Below are 19,801 nucleotides of genomic sequence, written 5' to 3'. Positions count from 1 at the left end.
TTAGATCTGCGTTATTTTTAACTAAAATTTATATGATTTTCTTTGGAAGAAATGAAAAAATTACCTCAAATTATTGAATGAAATCTTTTAAATTGACAATTAATTTTTTTTTTGAGAAGGAATGGATTCTCGAGGATGAAAATTTTGTGAAATGTCTTTCGTGTAATCAATATCTGGAAAATGGACGATAAAATGTGAAGCAATTGTTTTTATTAAATTTATCAATAAAAAACCTATCGTGTAAACAGACAAAACAAAAATATAGCTAACATTATTAATATATTTGAACTTACTCACGACATGAATTTTTTTAAGTTAATATTTTAATAAAATATATATTTACATAATAAATAAATAAAAAAAAATTGTCTTGGAATTACTTAATTTAATATATCGATTTAGCAATTAGATTCTATGTTCGAAAATCAATAATATTATAATATCAAAAGTTTGTTGAATTTAAATCACTCGTCGACACGCGGTCGGTATGTATCACGACTGGGTTTATTCTCTAATTCTTGTAACGATGTTATCTACGCATTAATTAAGAGATGAGGACGCGTTCATATTCATATTGTTTCCTCGACGCGGATGCCTTCGTCAAACGATTAGTGAAAATTGGAGATTTGCATTTAACAAACAAGGACAGGTAAACTCACCGAATACTGAATTAAGAAAAGCATAAGGAATTTATTCGGTCCAAATTCCTCTTATGGTTAAAGTTCTTCTTCAAGTTCATTGCAAAATGTCTTCCCTTTAAGCCAACTGCGTACCTCGCGTAGAGCAGGTAGACGAAAGCGCCATTCTTCCGTAAAATAAGTGTAAATAGATTCACCCAATTGGAGGATATCAACAGCTACAGCACGTTCATCTGGCTTCCATTCTCGTTCAGAACTGCCAAACATCTCCATACGCACTAACGACACCATTGTTGAACTAAGATAACGTTTAATAGCATTGAATATTTGGGGTTTTGTTAATGACGCGGAGTTGCTAATAAACGACTGCGACGCATTCAATGTAGTAACACCAGTAACTTGATGTATTTTATCATATTGTTGTATTAATCGTTCATGTTCCTTTAATAAATCATCGTGTCGTGTTTGAATTTCTGTTCTCTGTTTTTCCAAATTGTCACATTTATTCTGTAACGATTGCATTAATACGTCGTTCTCCTCAATTGTTTGATGAAGTTTCACATTTTTGCTTTGTGCTTCACCTAATAAATTTTTAGTTTCACTTAATTCACTGCCCATGTCAGACCATTGATTTTGACTCTCTCGGGAGAAATCCTGAATTGATTCAAGTTCTTGTTTCAATATTTTACATTTTTTAGCATATTGATCACGTTGCACTGCCAGTTGCTCTTTGTCTTTTAATGCATCTTGTGTAGTTTTCAATTTTTGATCTTGTTTATCTTTTTCAATTTTTAATTCAAGCAATTGTTTTTTTAAATTCTCATTTTCCCTTTTACATTTTAAAAGTTCTGCCTCTAGTTCGCTGGCGGGGTGCGTTTGTATTGTTGGTTGCTCCTCCGTTTGCTTGTTTGTAGGGACAATAAACTGTATATCATTATCATAGTCATGCACTTCATATTCATAGTTAACAGTTTCTTCATCTGCTGATAGCCCTTCATTTTCATGTAAACTGTAAATTGTTTCACTAGCATCCTTAATTTCAGTTGCTTCGCATAAAACGATTTCCTCTAGTACATGTAAACCTGAGTCGGCTTTAATATCTGCTTTTTTAAATTTTTTATTTATTGGCCCAGAGTCTCCAGTCTTCTTTGGCGGTAATGAGTGCTTGTAATTATTGGATCCCTCTTTCATTTTAATCAATTTCCTTTTATTTAACAAGTTACAGGTGTCGCTCAAGTTAAGAGGGCACTTGAAGTCTGCTGGCGGAATTAAGTGCAAAGCACTAGGCGGATCCAAGTCAATAAAAACCCCGTTTTCAATATCCTGTTCATAATCAATAGCGACACTTTTACTCAACCGCCATATGGTTGGCAGTGCTGTTTTCGTTATTCGATCTTTTTTATAATTCATAAAACATTCATCACGAAAATGCCGGCCACACACTACACGATTTATGTTACTTTCTGGTGGTAGTCTAAATATTCCTTGATTTCCAGAAAATGTCAGCCACTTTTGAAAACGTTCGGGTTCTTTAATGGGAAAACGAAAAAAGTGAATACCAGGACAGTTTAATGTTGATACATTACAGTCACGAAATCTGCAACGATTGCCTCCCATAATTTCTTATTAAATATCTCCGTTTTCTCTCAAAATTGTTTGATGTTAATTAGTTAGCTTACAATTTGCCGATTTTTTCCTTTTCCTTTTAGGATGCAATCATTACTACTCCATAAAAATACCGTATGCCCACAGTGGCGTACTTTACCATAGACCGTAAATTGCTGGTCGAATATGTGGCATGTATGTCAACTCAGCTGTATGATTATGATGGATTGTACGAGCGTATATACTAAAAATTACAACAGTGGTTTTTGCATCAAACAGAAAAAAAAAACGCGTATATTTCTATAATTGAAGAGTTTTTTTGAGAAGATTTGGTGAAGTTGTGAAACGTAAAAGAAAATTCTATAATATCCACCGAATACATGATATAGACGTCGTTAGAAATGAAAAAATCTAAACCAGCTCTTTATGATCCGGTAATCATAAGCAGAGTTAAGCAGGTATGAATAAAATTGAATAATAATTCCTGGAAAAGAATATGGACAAGGAGTGCCAATCGTTCCAAAAACAAACTAACAAGTGGATTTCGCACCGCCAATTGCATGTTTGTGTACGCCGGCGGTAGGCCCATCAACGTACATTAAATTAAAATTAGGTTATGTTTTTCTTCGTTTGTTTTTTTGTTTTACAGATGTACATGTGTGGCATATTATATGAATATATACTATGTTCGCGCACAGCTAAGCTGAAATTAAAAATTCCTTTTTTCTTTTTGCAATTTTTAGTATTTAGAAGAAAATGTTGATAAAACATATCTAGATGTGGGAGTGATGACCAAGCATTTGCAGGAACGTTATGTTGAATATTCACGGCGTAAAGTTGCCCCATTTCGGGCTCTAGTAGAGCAAGGTCGGCTTGAATCCTTACAAAAGTTTATTTTTGTGGTTTTGTAAAGTTCACTTATATTTTATAGCTTATCACGTGGTGTCTCAAAGCTACGGTTTGGACCAACAATCAAGTGGCGATGAATCGGATGCTTCTAGCTTAGAAGTAATGGATGTAAGATAATATTGTTCTGTTGTCCAAATTAATTCTTTTTTGTGTTATAGAATTTCCTATAAAATAGTTTTTGAAGAAACTATAAATAATAGTGCTTGTTTTTATGAAATTTTTAGTAGTTTTATATAAACAATTTTCTTAACATTTCCAGGATGCGAATCCAATAAATAATATAATGAATAATATGATGAACAGTTTGTACCATAAAACAAAAAATAATACGACAGGTACGAAACCAACAACTGGTGAGGCAATCGACATAAGCAGCGATGAAAGTTGCGATGAACATCAAACAAACTCCAATGGAAAAGCATTAAATCGTATGTAACCACTTTTTATTTTGAATTAAATAAAAATGTGAATTGCGTATTAATTGTAGCTGCCACCACGGTTCTTACTAAAAATAATACTATCACCATCTCCAAAATAACATCGAATACTGATCAATCAGCAGCTAAAGGTAGTTCTTCAACCGCTGCTACTACAGATACTCCAAATTCATTGTCTTCTATTACAACGCAGTCACCTACAATGGGTACGCGTAAACGCCATGAAATGTCTTTAGGCGGAATAGGTGGGCAACCAGTAAAGAAACGTAAGTTGGTTCAAGGTAAATGTTAGGGAAAGAGAACTTTGCGTTTGTAACTTAAATTTATTGTTTTGTCGAATAATTAGATAAGAATGACAATTTAGCGTCACATTTACTACAACAATTGCAACAACGTCAACAACAAGTGCGACAATATGCTGGAAATACCCCACAAAAAGAACAAAATAACGGATCCAGTGGTGACCGTTACATTAATCCATTAAGCTCTCAACGCTCGCGTAAATTCAAGAAAGAAGTTCAGCTGCGTAAATCGCGGGAAACATTCCAAGATATTGGTGGCATGGAAAAGACTCTAAAAGAATTGTGCGAATTACTGATGCACATTAAATCACCTGATATATACTTTGTGTTGGGTCTTATGCCGCCAAGAGGCATATTACTACATGGACCTTCAGGATGTGGAAAGACTCTATTAGCTCATGCTATAGCAGGCGTAAGAGAAAATTGTCTTAAAAATTGAATGAAAATGTTAATAATTTATTTATTACTAGCAACTGAATTTGGCTCTCATTGAAATACCCGCCACCGAATTAGTAGCCGGTATATCTGGAGAATCTGAAGAACGTATACGTGACGTATTTGAACAGGCCATTAGTTGCGCGCCTTGTGTTTTATTTATCGATGAAATTGATGCCATATCGTCGAATCGTGCTTTGGCAACAAAGGATATGGAGCGACGTATAGTTTCACAACTTATTAGCAGTTTGGACGCTTTGAAGCTAAGTGAAGGTGGTCAATCTGTTTTAGTCATAGGTGCCACCACACGTCCCGACATACTTGATCCAGCTTTACGGCGTGTTGGACGTTTTGATCACGAAATCGCTATCGGCATACCCACTCGAAAGGATCGCAAAGATATTCTAACGATTATATGCGATGGTTTATCGGTGGAGCCTAAGTGCGATTTTGATAAAATTGCAGAGCTGACACCAGGCTATGTGGGTGCCGACTTATTGGCATTAGTGTCACGTGCAGCCACAATAGCAGTTAAAAGGAAGTAAGTCGCGGAACTAAAATACTTTGATTTGGAATATAAATAAATTGTCCTTTTTAGATGCTCTGAACAGATGCGCGCGTTTCAATTAAAGAATCAAAGCAATATAACTATCGTTGATTTAGATGATGATAATGAAGAAGAAAAAAATAGCGAAAAGAAAACTGTGACCACTGGTGACGAAATTAACACCAATAAGTACAATAATAAAACTGAGACTAACGTAGAGCAAATGGAAGTTGACAACGGTGAAACGGAAACAAAGAAGCAATTATCGGAAGGAGAAAAATGTTCTGAGGGCGAACAGGAGGAGATTAATAAAAGTTCACAGGCTGAAACGCCGGCAGATACAACAGACAAAGAGAAACCAAACGAAAGTTCTGAAAACATTAGTGATTGTTCCGAAGAAAAGAATGAAAGAAAGAGTTCAAATGGAGTTTCGAAAGAGATAATAGCTAAAATGAAATTACAGGAACCGTCGCTGTTCGAATTGTTGATTTGGTTGGATAATCCTCCCGAGGATATTACTTTTGTATCGGAGTTTTGCATAACGTTAGAAGATTTTCGTGAGGCTGTTAAAGTTGTGCAGCCTCTTGCCAAACGTGAAGGTTTTATTACAGTACCAGATGTAAGCTGGGATGATATAGGTTCACTGCAAGAAATACGAGAAGAATTGAAACTTGCCGTTTTAGCACCGGTAAAATACCCTGAGAAGCTGGCCTGTTTGGGCTTAACAGCCCCGTCTGGTGTACTCTTATGCGGTCCACCAGGTTGCGGTAAAACTTTGCTTGCCAAGGCTATAGCCAATGAAGCAGGCATTAATTTCATATCAGTTAAAGGGCCAGAACTAATGAATATGGTAAGTTGTAAAAGGAAGTAGTTTTTCGCATACGGCTAATTCTTCTCTCCACGTTACATTATATCTGTTGGAATTCGCTTATAATGTTTAGAAATTTGTCCAAAGTCTAATGGTTCAAACCATATACAAACCTTTAATCTTCATGACTAATGAGTGAAACTGATATATATATATGTCTGCTCTTTAATATCACGTTTACTGCACAAACCTTGTATTTACAAAAACGAATATGGCTGCATGTTCTTTCTTTTCACTGCCGCGTGGTTAAGGTCGAGTATGTTTTGGTAAACGGATTTGTAAGTTAGTCGGATTGTAGAATAAGAAAATAGTTCGTCTTTGTTATTGCCGGTGCATTTAATGTTGAGTTTATACGCCATTCGACTTTCTGTGATAGTAGCGCTAGCAAATATTTAGCTTTAAAATGTATCTATTAGGGCGAGAAAGGAGTAATCAACTGTGATAGATTGTTTTTGTTTTTTGTTATGTGTTTAAACAAACGTAAAGTATTAAAAAAGCGTAAGCTTTCTAAACAAGTAAGAAAATTAAATTCGGTCGGGACCGAATCTTTTATAGCCATCAACGTTTACCCCAAAAAGAGGAAAAAAATAGATTTTCATGCTTTCTAATATGGAGTAGGCGCAATTGATTTCTTCTATTTTCAAATTAAAAATTTTTGTCGGATAGGTATGTGGGCGTTGCAGGCGTGTCGTTTGAAAAGTTTGGGTCAATTCCAAACTATTTTGCAAATTTCTAGCGGATATCTTCTGGTCAAGTAGAATACATATATTTTGTGGGCGTCATTGATGCTTTCTTCTAGTCGTCGCACACGTTTTGACAAAATGAATGTATCTCTCATCCTACGGCGGTGGGGATTGAAATAATGTGACGTAACAAAACGCTAGATATCATACGACTATACATACGTATGTTGTTGCAGGATAACTTAGCTTATTAATTATAACATATGAAGACAGGTACATTTAACATCTATCAACTATTCTAAGCTCTACAGGAAATTGAAAAGTCCGAAGAACACATATAATGGCGTAATGCAGAGGTTGTTGCAAAAATAATTTAGTGGGTAAGCTTCTGCACTGATATAAAATTGGCTTTTAAGCAACGTTTGTGACACTACGAAATGAAATCATTTGTATACAAAATTTTTTTTCACTAACTGCTATTGACCCAGCGCAAATTTCCATTTTCCGGGCCTTGAACAGGTTTGAATTTGTGACGTACTGTGGGACAGGTGGTAAGTCGACAGATGTTTAATTTTCAGACTTCACGCAACTATGGAGTAATCGCTTTGGCTAAATTTTGACTAGAGTGAAAAGAGAAAGTTAGAGACCAGGTTTACTGAACAAGACAATCATGTGTCCATCATAATACCTTCCAACTATATTTGTTGCGAAAACGGTTTAATAGATCGATATACACAATATCATATGGTAGGTTCAGGTGTGTGAAAAGTTTCCAAGGTGACTATGAAGATGACAGCGTTCGTCCACAATAGTTTCATACGGACTTACGGATTCAGTACTTACAAAAATTGCCTTTAATTTGTTCGGTTAGTTATTTGGAAATCGTTTGCAGGCGTCGATGTGAATGTGGAAAATACTAAGTATTGGGCTGTCATTATACATCATTATTTATTGCGGTGAAATTTTGCATAATCGAATTGAGACGTAGACTAACAGACAGTTTGGGTGACGATGATAGTTCGGGAAGGTCAAAAAATTTCACAATTTAGGGAGATAAAACAGGCTATGTATATGTCAAAAGCACGAGTTTGCCACCTATTGAATCAATATGTACGCCTGAGAAAGCTGACCCGAGTTTAGCCACATTGGTGGAGTGAATGAACCCTGTCACAAGTCGATGGCTATCTTGGTAAATTTGTATAAATTGAAGTTCAAATTGCTGCATAACCCATTTGAAGACCAGGTCCCCAGTCAATATTACCTGTTTACAGATCTGAAATTTATGTTCCTGAGAAAAAGATTTTGTTCAAATAATGATGTCCTTAAGGAAATTGAAGGATAATTTGTGCGGATCTTGATAAATCGCATTACATTCTTGAACGAAACAATGCCGATGAGTAAAAATAAATTGAAGAAAAAATAATTTGTTTCATCCTTGGGCAGAACATTTTCAAGCAAGCCATAAATAAAAGAACGCAAACAAGCTAATAGTTTAGTATTGAGAATTTTAGCATTCGATTTCAGATAAATATGAATACTTTTTCATTTCTTACCAGTATGTGGGTGAAAGCGAGCGCGCCGTAAGGGCTTGCTTCCAACGTGCTCGTAATTCAGCGCCTTGTGTTATATTTTTTGACGAATTTGATTCGCTGTGTCCTAAACGTTCCGATAATAACGAGACTGGTTCTGGTACGCGAGTCGTCAATCAATTATTAACTGAAATGGATGGCATGGAAGAACGAGAGGGTGTTTATATATTAGCCGCTACTAATCGCCCCGACATTATAGATCCTGCTATATTAAGACCCGGCCGTTTAGATACAATACTTTATGTGGGCTTGCCCGAACATTCAGATCGCGTAGATATATTAAAAGCGACCACTAAGGTACATTTGATATTGTAAAAATTTCGCATATATATATATATATATATTTTGATATATTTTAGAATGGCTCGCGGCCGTTGGTGGCAGACGACGTTGATTTTGAGGAATTGGCGGCCTCTACCGATGGTTATACTGGTGCTGATTTATCTGGGCTAGTGCGGCAGGCATCTATGTTGGCTTTGAAGGAGGCTTTAAACAACAGCGATTCGAAGACCGAGGATTTATGCGTACGAAAATCACATTTTCAAAAGGCTATTGAAATGCTACGACCCTCTGTCAGTGCTCAGGTGTGTACAAATTATCAAATTTTTAATTTTAATTTCGAATATTTTTTTTAAAATATGTATAAACAAATTTTTTCGTTTCAGGATCGTAAGGCATATGAAAAATTACGTTTAAAATATGCTGCACCTCGTCTGCCCCAAATAAACGATATTGTCACATCGTAAATATGGTTTTATTGTAGTTTTTTTTCTCTTTTTTTATGATTAATTTACAAGACTTTTTGCACAACATCTGCTTTTCGTAATATTGTAAGCTTTACGTAGCAAGAATAATCTCATCATGAAAACTACCCTAAACTCTAAAGATTACACATGTCATTCTTAATTTGCATTGCTTTCACGTTGAGTAGAAATTTGATTTAATTATCAGTTGTATTAATATTGCATTCACAAAGGCTTGGATGTGCAATTTCAATTGCAAATTCTTTAGTTTTTTTTTCAATAGAAAATAAAATATTTTTTCTTTTTTATTTTTTTACTACAGATTCAGTCAAGAAATTGTTAATATTATTGTGCGTTCATTACTTTTATCTTTAATGATTCTTTTAAATAGAGAACACATAAGGTAGGCATTCATTATTTCTGTCTTTGTAAGCAAATATGTATGAATTTACGACTAAAAAGTAAACATCATTGATTTAAAAAGTATTTGCAAATATTTTATTTCCGTATATATTGATTAAATATGAAGTGGATCATTATTACCGAAAACCAATAAATGCAATTAATTTTAATCTACGGCGGTTGATAGACAAATTTTCGAAATACTTTGAACATCTTCGTAAAGATCGAAATTTTTTACATTATATTCTCCATCTCTGAGCCAATCGATCTTGGGCTTGTGTATCCGGATTTCGCTAACAGTTTCTTCTGCTACGTCTGGCAATTCTTTCTTTTTGTTTTTTCTTAAATCCTCCAATTGGGCCTTGAGAGAGAAAGCATGTTTGCACATTTCCTTAATGCCAATCCAACTTTCATGCCCTAACTGACTGATGACTTGAGATGGTGGCTGAAAGCCATATTCACTCGATGGCAATTCCATGACCAATGCCAATGGAACTTTGATGACGCCGTACGCATAGTCAACAACCGATCCGGCTATAGTCCGTTTAGTGATGTTGGCGATTGTACCCACTCGATAATAACGGCCTTTAGATGATCTAATAGCACTACTGCCAGTAATTGCCAAGTTTTCAAGCATTTTAGCATTTTTAGGCTCTACCCTGTCAAATATGCATAGAATTTGCTTCTCTGTGTACATAAATGAAGCTTTTAACTTACCTTGTATAGCCCCAAGGATACATTATAGTGGTGGCATAAGAGTGCAATGATAAAAAGAATAGCAATTGTGGTGAAAGACGATGTAAAATTTTCGCCAAGGCTCTTGTCTCCGGCTCCGAAAATGGTTTTTCTCCTTGATAGGTGTTACGTTTAACTTTGCTTGAGTTCAAGTCCCAATGGAAATCGAAATTCCGATTACAATCAGTTCCCACATGTTTCTCTTCGCTATGGGGACGACGATTCTTGCGCCAACGAGGATTCTTTAGTAAGATAATCAATGCGTTTCGTGAGAATGTAAACAAAAGTGAAAACAATTTTTTTTTGTTGCGTATATAAAAAAAGGTTTGTATAAAAAATTGTCTAACAAATGTATTCTTATAAGTTTTGTAATTTCTCAAGTTTTCTTTGAACTAGGCATCTATCTATCTCACTCAGAAAGATAATCAACTTGAACTTTTAATTGCTAGAATGCGGTAAATTAAGATCATAATCATAAGAAGTCATAAAAATGTTCCTAGAGACTTTACATGAAGTCAGTGGGTGCTATCGAGTGAATGAACTAAAATATTGCTCCGTCTTTCGACAGTGACCATTAAAAAAATTATCTTTCAGCATACCGTTGTTCTTGTGTATTCATATCCATCAGGGTTAACTAATGGTACTATAAAAAAGCGTAGCTTTCCCAATAAATCCTGGTGTCTTCGATTCTTTTCGGTCAATTGATAGATGCAATTTAAAGCCACCGATATTGAGATCCATTCACGGGCATGCGTACCGCCCTCAATAAATATTGTATTACGTCTATCGCTTGATGTCTGGCCCGCTAGTGATAATCCCGAGGAAGAAATTGACTCTACATCCTTCTCGTCTCTTCTATCATTTATCCAATCAATTTCGATGGCTTTGATTGCACGTTTCTCATATGAATAACCGATTGTATGGATTTTGACGGAATCACTAAAACGTGATTTCACAAAGTCCAAATATTGGATAATATCGCAATGCGATAAATATGTATGCAACACATCCGGTCGCGGTATAATATAATGTCTTTCGCTGCCGCCAGTTGTTCGCTTCGGATTATGTTTCGCCGATTTTTTACACATTTTCGTGTTTAATAATTGCGATTGGCTGCTACTCTTGCTCACCGATGAACGTTCATAATTGTTTGGCACATGTTGCAAACGCGACTTCGTTGCACTCGCTTTACTGGTCGATGGTTTGTTAATATGCTTCTTTTTCTCCGGCAGGTTGGGGGTTTTAAGTAATTTTTTCTTGCCAACGTTCCGCGTTCCTGCGGATTCACTATCTTTCTCATTCGATTTCGTTATTTTTACCATAATTTAGCGCAAATTGACGTATAGCAGATTTGAAAAATATCAATTGAAAAGAAAAAAAAACGATTTAATTAAAAATATTTGAAATTTATTTGAATCAAAGGCAAAAAAAAAAACCCAAAAATGAAAAAAATTCAAAAAAAAAAAAACCCAAAAAATGTCCTCTTCTATTGAAAACTATTTAGGAAAATATGAAATATTTCAACTAAATAATAATGACGGATTTTCCGTTTCAATTTCTCTTGTTATTACTCTTTACGTAGATAGAACATACAAGTCGACAAGTCGGCAAAGAACTGAACTACATATAAGCAAATTATAAAGATTTGAAAAAAGACAAAAAAAAAAAAAAAAAAAAAGAAAGAAATTGAAGAAAGGATTGCAATCTTCTTTTTTATGCGCTACCAACGTGTACTGGTTACTGTAATTGTGTAATAAGTTAAATCATATTCAAAATGAGACAACATATTGGTTATAGTCATTGTCGTTGACGCTGTTGTCAGTGTCAGGTATCTGCCATTCCTATAAGATAAAAGGAAACAAATTATGCTTTAAAAAATTCGACTCACGCAAACAACTTATGTAATTCCTACCAACCGTACATTCAGCCTTTCCAAAATTCCTCGCCGAAAGGAATATCCTTTGTATCGGTTAAACGGCGCCTGTGCGTGTTTACTTATTCGTTTCGCTTAAATGACAAATATAACCAAACATATGTATATATACATAATATATAGGGCTTTATATATATATATATATATATATATATATATATATAATACATGGTATATATATACCTGTACTAAATTATGTTAAATCATACAATATTTAAGTGTACATTTATACTCACATATATGTTATTTAAACAATGATTATTTAGAATTGGATAACGAAATTAATAAATTTTTGAGAATTTAGGAATAAAAAGCATTAGAAAGATTTTGCGTGATGAAATTATTGGCGGGTTGGTCAGTTTGGCGTATACTTTTACTTTACTTTTAAAGTGAAATCATGAAAGTCTTCTTGACCTTAATACCTACGGAGCTAGAACTAATTAGAAGTAGAATATCATCACGATGGTCAGGGGTATATTGTTTCAGAATATATCGAAATAGCACGGAGCTCACTTGAATTCGAGATTTATAAACTAGTATTAGTACCGACTGGTACGGAAATAAATTTAAAAAGTATACATATATCTATTGTATTGTTGCATTATGTTCACATACTAAAATAACTAAGAACATTATAGTCGGGTAAGGTCGATCAATAAATGCCCGAAATCACATTGTCTAACACAATTCAATTTCCATCATCACACATTAAGATCTAGACTTTTCTGCCTTACAAAGGATCAATTTTCGTCACAATCCTTATTAGGTTAGTATCCAAAAAATAGACCGAAATGGTCAAAATTTTTGGTATAGTTGACCTTTTTATGTTAAATTATTATTACGAACGAACTTACTTTTAGAAGGATTGAAAATTACACCTTTTTGCCGAATGAACTTCAGTTTTCATTATATGAGGGGAGTTCAAAAATTGGCATCCGCAACAATTTAAAATGCCGAAATACTACTATCTTTGCTGAGAAATTTTGAAAATTGCAATTTTTTTTCCATGTAATGATTTTTCAGAATAGAGCATTATAAAGGGAGCGGCGTTTCAGATCCCGTGGGAACGGTTATATGACAAGCGGTTACAAAAATTGCCTCTTCCGATCCTAAGTTTTCCCACAAATTACTAAACTATTACTAACCGGTCTTAATGTAAAATTCTGAAAATTACACTATTTTTCGGAAAAATGGCCCAACTCGAACTATTTTGAGTAATATTGATTCTTGGGCCAAAACATATCAGTGTACAAAATTGTATCGATATATATCCAAACTTGTGACCTATACATTGAACAAAGGATAACAAGACGGAGCGACGGACGGACAAGCTTAAATAGATTCAAAAAATCATTATGAATCGATTGGTATAACAAAAGATCAGTGTATCTCAAGTGCTTGTAAGTATTACAAACGTCCCCACAAACTTAATATACCCTGTACAGCAAGTGGTGTAAGGTATAAACACAACTTTCTTTTCTGAAATCCTTTTTAACTTGGCAATCTATAATATTTACGGGCGAATTATACATACGAGTAATTTTGATGCTGATGCTGGGCCGTTGACATCCCGCGATATATTTTAATATCATTTAAAACACGTCGAAAATGCTTAATAAGCTTAATATTAACCTTAATATTTTTCCTAATCTCTTTTGTATACTATACTTTTTGGCCAATTCAACGCACACGTTGCCCGATAAATTGCCTCAATAATTTAGTTTTTATACCCTACACCACTTGTGGTACAGACTATATATTAAGTTAATGCGGACGTATGTAATATATAGAAGGGTTTAGGATAAACCCATCCATTTGTTATCGCAATCTGAATTGATTGAAGACTGTCCGTTCGTCCGTTGTGTGTCCATGTAAACTAGTGCTCAAGCTAAACGTCGCAATTCTAGCGATATTTTGATGGAATTTGGTACATTGACGTGTATTGACCAAAGGGCGAAACCTAGTGGTTTGGGTCGGTTCACTTTTTCGACCACACACCATGTCGCCCCCTATCCTAAAAAGTCATTATATGGGAAAAAATTGCAATTTTCAAAATTTCTCGGCAAAAGTGGCTAAGTACTATTTTGGCAATCTAAATTGGTATGAAAACTTTGGACCGGCTGGGGTGACTTTTGAACTCCCTCTCATATAATGAAAACTAAAGTTGCTTCATGATGAAACTTATATCATAATAGCAATTTAAGGTAAAATGATTTGGACCTTCTCGTTTGCGTTTTGAGCCCTCTTCGTCATAATGATGCGTATGCCAGAAGCAAAGTTTTGTAATCTTTATCAGACAATAGGTGCGAAATAGATTGATAATGGTTCTAGTATTCAATAGCACGCCGTCACGTTTTAATTATTATTATGAGTTAATAAGTTATTTTTGCTTTCGATTGAATCGTTCATATATAGTATTTATGTAATTATAAATGTATTGATTAACAAACCGATTTGATTCTCATATGAAAATAGATCAATAGCCGTATGCTGAGCAACAACATCATCACTAGGGGCATCACTAGTCACACGGCATTGTTTTCTTCATGCTTTACAAGACTTAACAAAGTTAGTTTACAATAAAACTTATGGCAGGGTGTTTTCTTATGACTATTGCTTCGGAATTGCAAAATTGATACAAAACGAAAACAACTATAGTAAGAAGACACACATTGTTCTCTTTTATGCTTAGGGACCAATCACAACTATAGAATATGCCCTTAAATAAAAACTGTTAAAAATAAACAAAATGAGAAAACTATATTTGGTCATAACCGAATCTTTTATTACCAACATCGTTATCTTAAAAAAAGACAAGAAAAGTAAAGTAAATGAATTTTCATGCTCTTTAATATGGAGCGGGCGTGGCTGTTTTGTTCTGTTTTCAAAATAAAAGTTTTTGTCAGATAGACCTGTGGGCGTTGTAGAAAAGTTTGGAAAAGTTTCAATCATTTTCAAATTCTTTTGCAAATTTGTAGGTGATATCCGCATTTTCGCTAACGGGAGAATGTTTATCAAAGTTACTAGACAGTTTGGTGGACAGACAGGCGAACAGACCCAATTTGAAACTGGAAGGATTTATATACTCGATGAAAGTTTGAAAAATTGCTTCTGTAAAGGTTTTGAAAGAAAATGAAATTGTGACACACTATAAAATTGAGTAGGCGTGGCTGATTTTTTGCATTTTTTTTAGAGATATTACATCGGCCATAGAATATACGTTCAAAATTTTTGTAGTTTTAGTTTTAGCCGCGGTTTATAAGTAATGAGCAAACAGTCATTTTTTTATCCCTTTTAAAAACGAGAGGTGTACTCATTTAACGTAGGCATGTCCATCGACCAATTTCAATATCGAGCTGAGTGCGAGGACTTTCAACGGTTTTATCAAATTTGAAGTCGATAGCTTTATTTTTGTGGCCAGGCGAATGTTGACAACAGGTATTACGCAGACGGGCAGACAGACGGACGGATTTAGAATTTGATGCTGATCAAGAATATATACACTTTGTGGGGTCTCTGATGCTTCCTGCTGGGAATTGCCGACGTTTTGCAAAATTAATATAGTCCTTCGGCGATGAGGGGCAAAATAGTTTCTACATTTCAGGGAGTTATTTGCATCAAGTGAAGTTTTCAAAAATTTACTTCAGGGCGCATTTAAAGGTCTATCAATTGATTTCATTTTAAGATTTTGAGAATACGACGAACAGAGAGGTAGGAGAATACTTTTATCTATGGGCTGACCATAATGTGGGCAACGTTATGTGATTTGTTGTCTTTTGTGTATATACTGTAATAATGATTACCCGGGATATATTGCAAGACAAATGTCTTCAGTCGAATTCGAATTTGTAGGACTTTTTTGAATATGATTTTATAGGAAATGTATTTATTTTGCAGAAAAAGATCACAAAATATAAAATCAATCATAACATTTGTAAGCGCGATAGCACTTGCCTGGTCTTTGACGAAAGCGTAAACTGCCCAACAGCGTTAGTGAAAAACAAGTTCCGTTCATAGTGAGTTTCGTTGCATAGCGAACCCTGCCAAAAGAATTCTATTGTATTCCCTAAGCACCCAATAATTGTTTTTTTTTTTTTCTCAAAATTTATTTCAAATGCAAAAAAAATCTGAAGGGGATAATATATATCGATCGAAATGTCATAAAACTAAAATTATTTGAGTGTAGATATTTTCATTTATCGGATTGTCGTTGATGTTCGTGTGTATGTTTTCTGCGAGAATGTTTGTTGGCACTCGATTTTCCATGATTTGATTGCTTTCGATGACGATTTAAACGCTTCTTTCTGCCCTTTTTTTTTAGGTTTATTGTTCCGTGAACTCTTTTCCATAACTCGTTGTGTAGTTTTCCCTTCTTCTGCGGCATTGAATGGTTTCGTATTGCATTCTTCGTCGTCTCGAAGTTTCACATATACTTTCAATGTAACGATATCTAAGGAATTTCCGGTAGTACTGTCCTTCACTTCACATTCTGTTGCTATTGTTGCCCCGATAGCCTTTGCAGATGTTTTTTCAATCGATGATTTATTTATTGTAGCTGTTTCAGTTTCTGAGTGGGCATTCATATTTCCGGATTTATTATTATTTGCAGTTTTAGCGGATATAGCAAGAGTGTCGGTTTCGAGAGTTTCACTCGAATTTTCTGTATTGGAATCGATATCATCCGCCAATAGTGCATGTTGCGAAGCGAATAATTTTCCCTTCACGCGCACCAAATCGTTATAATACTTTTGCCGCATTCTATGTTCCAAAGTGGAGAGATCTGTAGCATCTTCGGTACGATGTTCCTCATCTCCGTCGTTTTCTGGCACAAGAGCACAATGAGACCCCACAAACATTGCAATGCACATCGTGATCGCCAATTTAAAGATAGCATAAGTTGTAAAAATAAGCATTTTTTTTCTTTCTCCGCTACCACAATTCTAATTCGAAAATATAGCGATAATATTGTTTTCGTTTTCTTGATTTCTGTTTAATGATTTTAATGTGAATAAAATTTTTTGTGTGAAAATTTATTGATTGACAATAACCGGAATACTTTTTCGAAAAATATTTGATTCAGGACAACAAGTGAGAATGAGAAGCAGTGAATTCATTAAAATCGTCGCAATGCAAAGCGCTACTCACGAAGAAGAAGAAGAAGAAGAAGAAGAAATAGAGAGATATATTTAATCATACTAATTATCAGTGAATTAAGAACAAACGCTCCATGATCAATATAACAGTCACAAGCATTCGTTTATAAGATTACGTTTCGAAGAGATCATCTTCCCTTCCCTTTCATCTTGTATCTGAGCATCCTTTTTGTTCCCATCATAAATGGATGGATCGCTTTAAATAGCCTTTAAGCTCAAGTCCGTTGCGCCTTGGAAATGTGTATGCTAATGCGTTATATGTTGTATTATAATTCCATTTAAGAGAACACATTTCTCCTAATGCACTGATGATAGTCGGTAAATATTTCATTAAGTGATGCTTAACGTATTCTTCTTCTTTAGAGAAAAAAAAAATAAAATCAAGTTATTTAATAAGACGGATATGAACTATTCAACTTCGAGAAGAGCAAAGATATCCCACCTTAATTGAATTTATTTATGTTACAATTTAAGTGTCGCCAGTTAGCATTAATCCAAATAAAAACATAATAATAAATAATTAATTATTATTATATTCTTTTGGCATCCTAACGAAGATAACGTGATGTTAATTACATTTTGAATTTGAAAAATTAAAGTAAAAAGTAATTGATACAACTCCACTTATATATGAGCATATATGCACATAAAGAATATACAAAACAACAGTAAATAAGTGTATATTAATTTCATGTAACTTACATGTTATGTGATATTCTCCAAATTCTTGCATTAAAGAACATGTAATATAAGAAATTTCAATTTAACTCAACGCAACTCAACAGAGCTGCCTTGAGTCCATGTATCCAGAGTTCGCCTTAAACTTAACGTATGGCAGTTCTCATATTTAATATCAGATAGCTTAGTGCATGGTGTAGAATAAAATTTGTTATTTTGTTAGTTGTTTGTTGTTGTTGTTGTTTATGTTTTTTCGTGATATATGCCAAGATTCCAATTCATTAATTATACTCTACACTAGTTGTGGCTAATAAAATTAACTGCATGCGAATGTATGCAATAACCGGATCGACTTGCGAGATCTATTCCGATTAGTTTTCTGAATCGACCAAAAGCAAATCTACCTTTTTATCTGATGTCTGTCTCTTATTATTATGTTTAACTTATGGATTGTAATTCCCGAGCGATAAAAAATGATCAAATTTGACACATTGATATGTCTCGACCGAAGAAGAGAACCTATTGAAAACATTTTTATTAAATGCATTAAGGCCGTATTTTTTAGTAAAAGCTGCTATACAATATTTCCATATAATATTATTTTCGTCTATTAAGTCAATGTGACAAATTTAGTTGTCGCGGAACTACTATCTGACCTTCTTCTAAATCTTGATATAGTTAAAGAAAAAAGAAAGAATCGTTCATAACAATAATTTGATATTGAAATTAACCAAATGGAACTTCTCTTCCTCCGAGGGCATGTGTATTGGAAAAGGAATGAAAATAAAAGTTATTTGATATAAAATTTGTATCAAGCACGTAATGGTTCTGATGAAAAATAATCCCTTACATGGCGAAAAAATCTGAAATTTAATATTCTCTTAAGAAACAATTGATCCATAACAGTGATTTGACATAAACAAGTAAAAATATTATAGTGGGACAAGGTGCGTTACTAAATAGCCAACATTACTTTGCTTAAAGCATTCTTCTTCATATAATTACTTTCCAAAATAAGGTGTTATATGAGAAGGTGTCGAAAAAATGCCTCGAACCGTCCCGTTTTCACTAGCATTCATTCTTGGGCCAAAAAACTTTTGTATACCAATTGCAATCAGTAGGTTCAACACAACAAAACAAGGCGTACAGACGCACAGATAAGTTGAGATCGATTCAGAATCATTTTTTGTGTGATGCAATAAAAGCCAGTTCTCAAAGTATTCCTCAAGATCTTCGCTTCTTGCATACATCCGCATAAGCTTAACATACCTTTGTGCAAACAAAGTCTTATTATTAACATAAGTTGGCAATTTTTGTTTACTATGCGCAATGTGAAGAACATAGGTCCATTAGGCGCTTATGTAAAAATTGTATTTAAATTTTGAAAGCATTCCCATTGAAAGTTGCACACAAGGTATAATTTTCGGATATTTTATAAGCGAACTAAACAAAAAATTATATTTTCCCAGGACAATGCAAGGTATTTAATTGTCGACCTCGCTCGGCTATAACATTTTTAACTTCTTTTCATACACTTTCTAATGCATCAATAAATGCGGAACAGTAGTTTAGCGTCTTGCTTGTAGCGTTCATTAGGATACGCATTAATCTCACAGATTGCAAAGTACGATTGATTTCAATCATACCGTTCAGTTCATTTCATTAAATTTTAAATTCAATTTACTACTTGATATTTCGTGCATAAAAACTAGAATTTAAAGCTTCAAGCCTGCAAGATTTATAGTGTAAATCAGAGGTTTCCAATCTTCACGACACAATGCGTTATTGGTAAAAAAGTTGATGCGCCTTTTCTTACCATAACTTCTCCTAGCAAAGTTGTCTTCCTTTCATAATTGTTGCATCATTTGAAGTTCAAATTTCACATTAATAAAGAAAAAAGCTTTGGTCTTACATTTCGTATTCTGCCTTCCGAAGGACGACTTTATTGCTTGAAAATCCTTAATGCAAATAAAAATTCCCTAAGTGAAAAGAAAAACAAAAAAAAAAAGAAAGCATCCTGCACATCGTATTAACAAATATCATGTATGACTCTAGAGTAAAGGCCATGATAAAATATATAAATTATCTTCCAGCTTTATTATCAACAAAGTAGCTATTGTTTAAATATATATTATTATACATAT

The 19,801-nt window shown here is 34.1% G+C and overlaps 3 protein-coding genes across 5 annotated transcripts; 1 reads left to right on the top strand and 2 right to left on the bottom strand.

Moving 5' to 3' along the window:
• Nucleotides 1–347: 347 nt before the first annotated feature.
• On the bottom strand, nt 348–2,371 carry LOC119631274. Of its 2 annotated transcripts, XM_038023333.1 has the most exons (2): nt 2,318–2,346; nt 348–2,167 (listed from the first exon to the last, which is right to left on the bottom strand). In XM_038023333.1, exon 2 carries the CDS (start codon nt 2,046–2,048, stop codon nt 717–719), a length of 1,332 nt encoding a protein of 443 aa, XP_037879261.1. In that variant the 5' UTR covers nt 2,049–2,167; nt 2,318–2,346; the 3' UTR covers nt 348–716. The 2 variants fall into 2 exon arrangements, with proteins under 2 accessions (XP_037879261.1, XP_037879260.1); XM_038023332.1 differs by having other exon boundaries at nt 348–2,371.
• A 181-nt stretch (nt 2,372–2,552) lies between these two features.
• Nucleotides 2,553–8,933, top strand: LOC119631273 (nuclear valosin-containing protein-like). 2 transcript variants are annotated; one of them, XM_038023330.1, is made up of 11 exons: nt 2,553–2,701; nt 2,987–3,110; nt 3,175–3,260; nt 3,412–3,580; nt 3,640–3,870; nt 3,936–4,303; nt 4,362–4,867; nt 4,925–5,723; nt 7,981–8,310; nt 8,373–8,597; nt 8,679–8,933. In XM_038023330.1, exons 1-11 carry the CDS (start codon nt 2,645–2,647, stop codon nt 8,757–8,759), a joined length of 2,976 nt encoding a protein of 991 aa, XP_037879258.1. In that variant the 5' UTR covers nt 2,553–2,644; the 3' UTR covers nt 8,760–8,933. The 2 variants fall into 2 exon arrangements, with proteins under 2 accessions (XP_037879258.1, XP_037879259.1); XM_038023331.1 differs by having other exon boundaries at nt 3,640–3,855; nt 8,679–8,932.
• A 233-nt stretch (nt 8,934–9,166) lies between these two features.
• Nucleotides 9,167–11,309, bottom strand: LOC119631275 (carboxypeptidase B). Its single transcript, XM_038023334.1, has 3 exons — nt 10,493–11,309; nt 9,876–10,135; nt 9,167–9,817 (listed from the first exon to the last, which is right to left on the bottom strand). The coding sequence occupies exons 1-3, from the start codon at nt 11,213–11,215 to the stop codon at nt 9,325–9,327; spliced, it is 1,476 nt and encodes a 491-aa protein (XP_037879262.1). The 5' UTR covers nt 11,216–11,309; the 3' UTR covers nt 9,167–9,324.
• Nucleotides 11,310–19,801: the final 8,492 nt, after the last annotated feature.

Source organism: Glossina fuscipes, unplaced genomic scaffold (genome assembly GCF_014805625.2).
Source record: "Glossina fuscipes isolate IAEA_lab_2018 unplaced genomic scaffold, Yale_Gfus_2 1, whole genome shotgun sequence".
NCBI lineage: Eukaryota > Metazoa > Arthropoda > Insecta > Diptera > Glossinidae > Glossina > Glossina fuscipes.
Note: the sequence above shows the minus strand (reverse complement) of the source record. Positions and strands in the feature narration are given on the sequence as shown.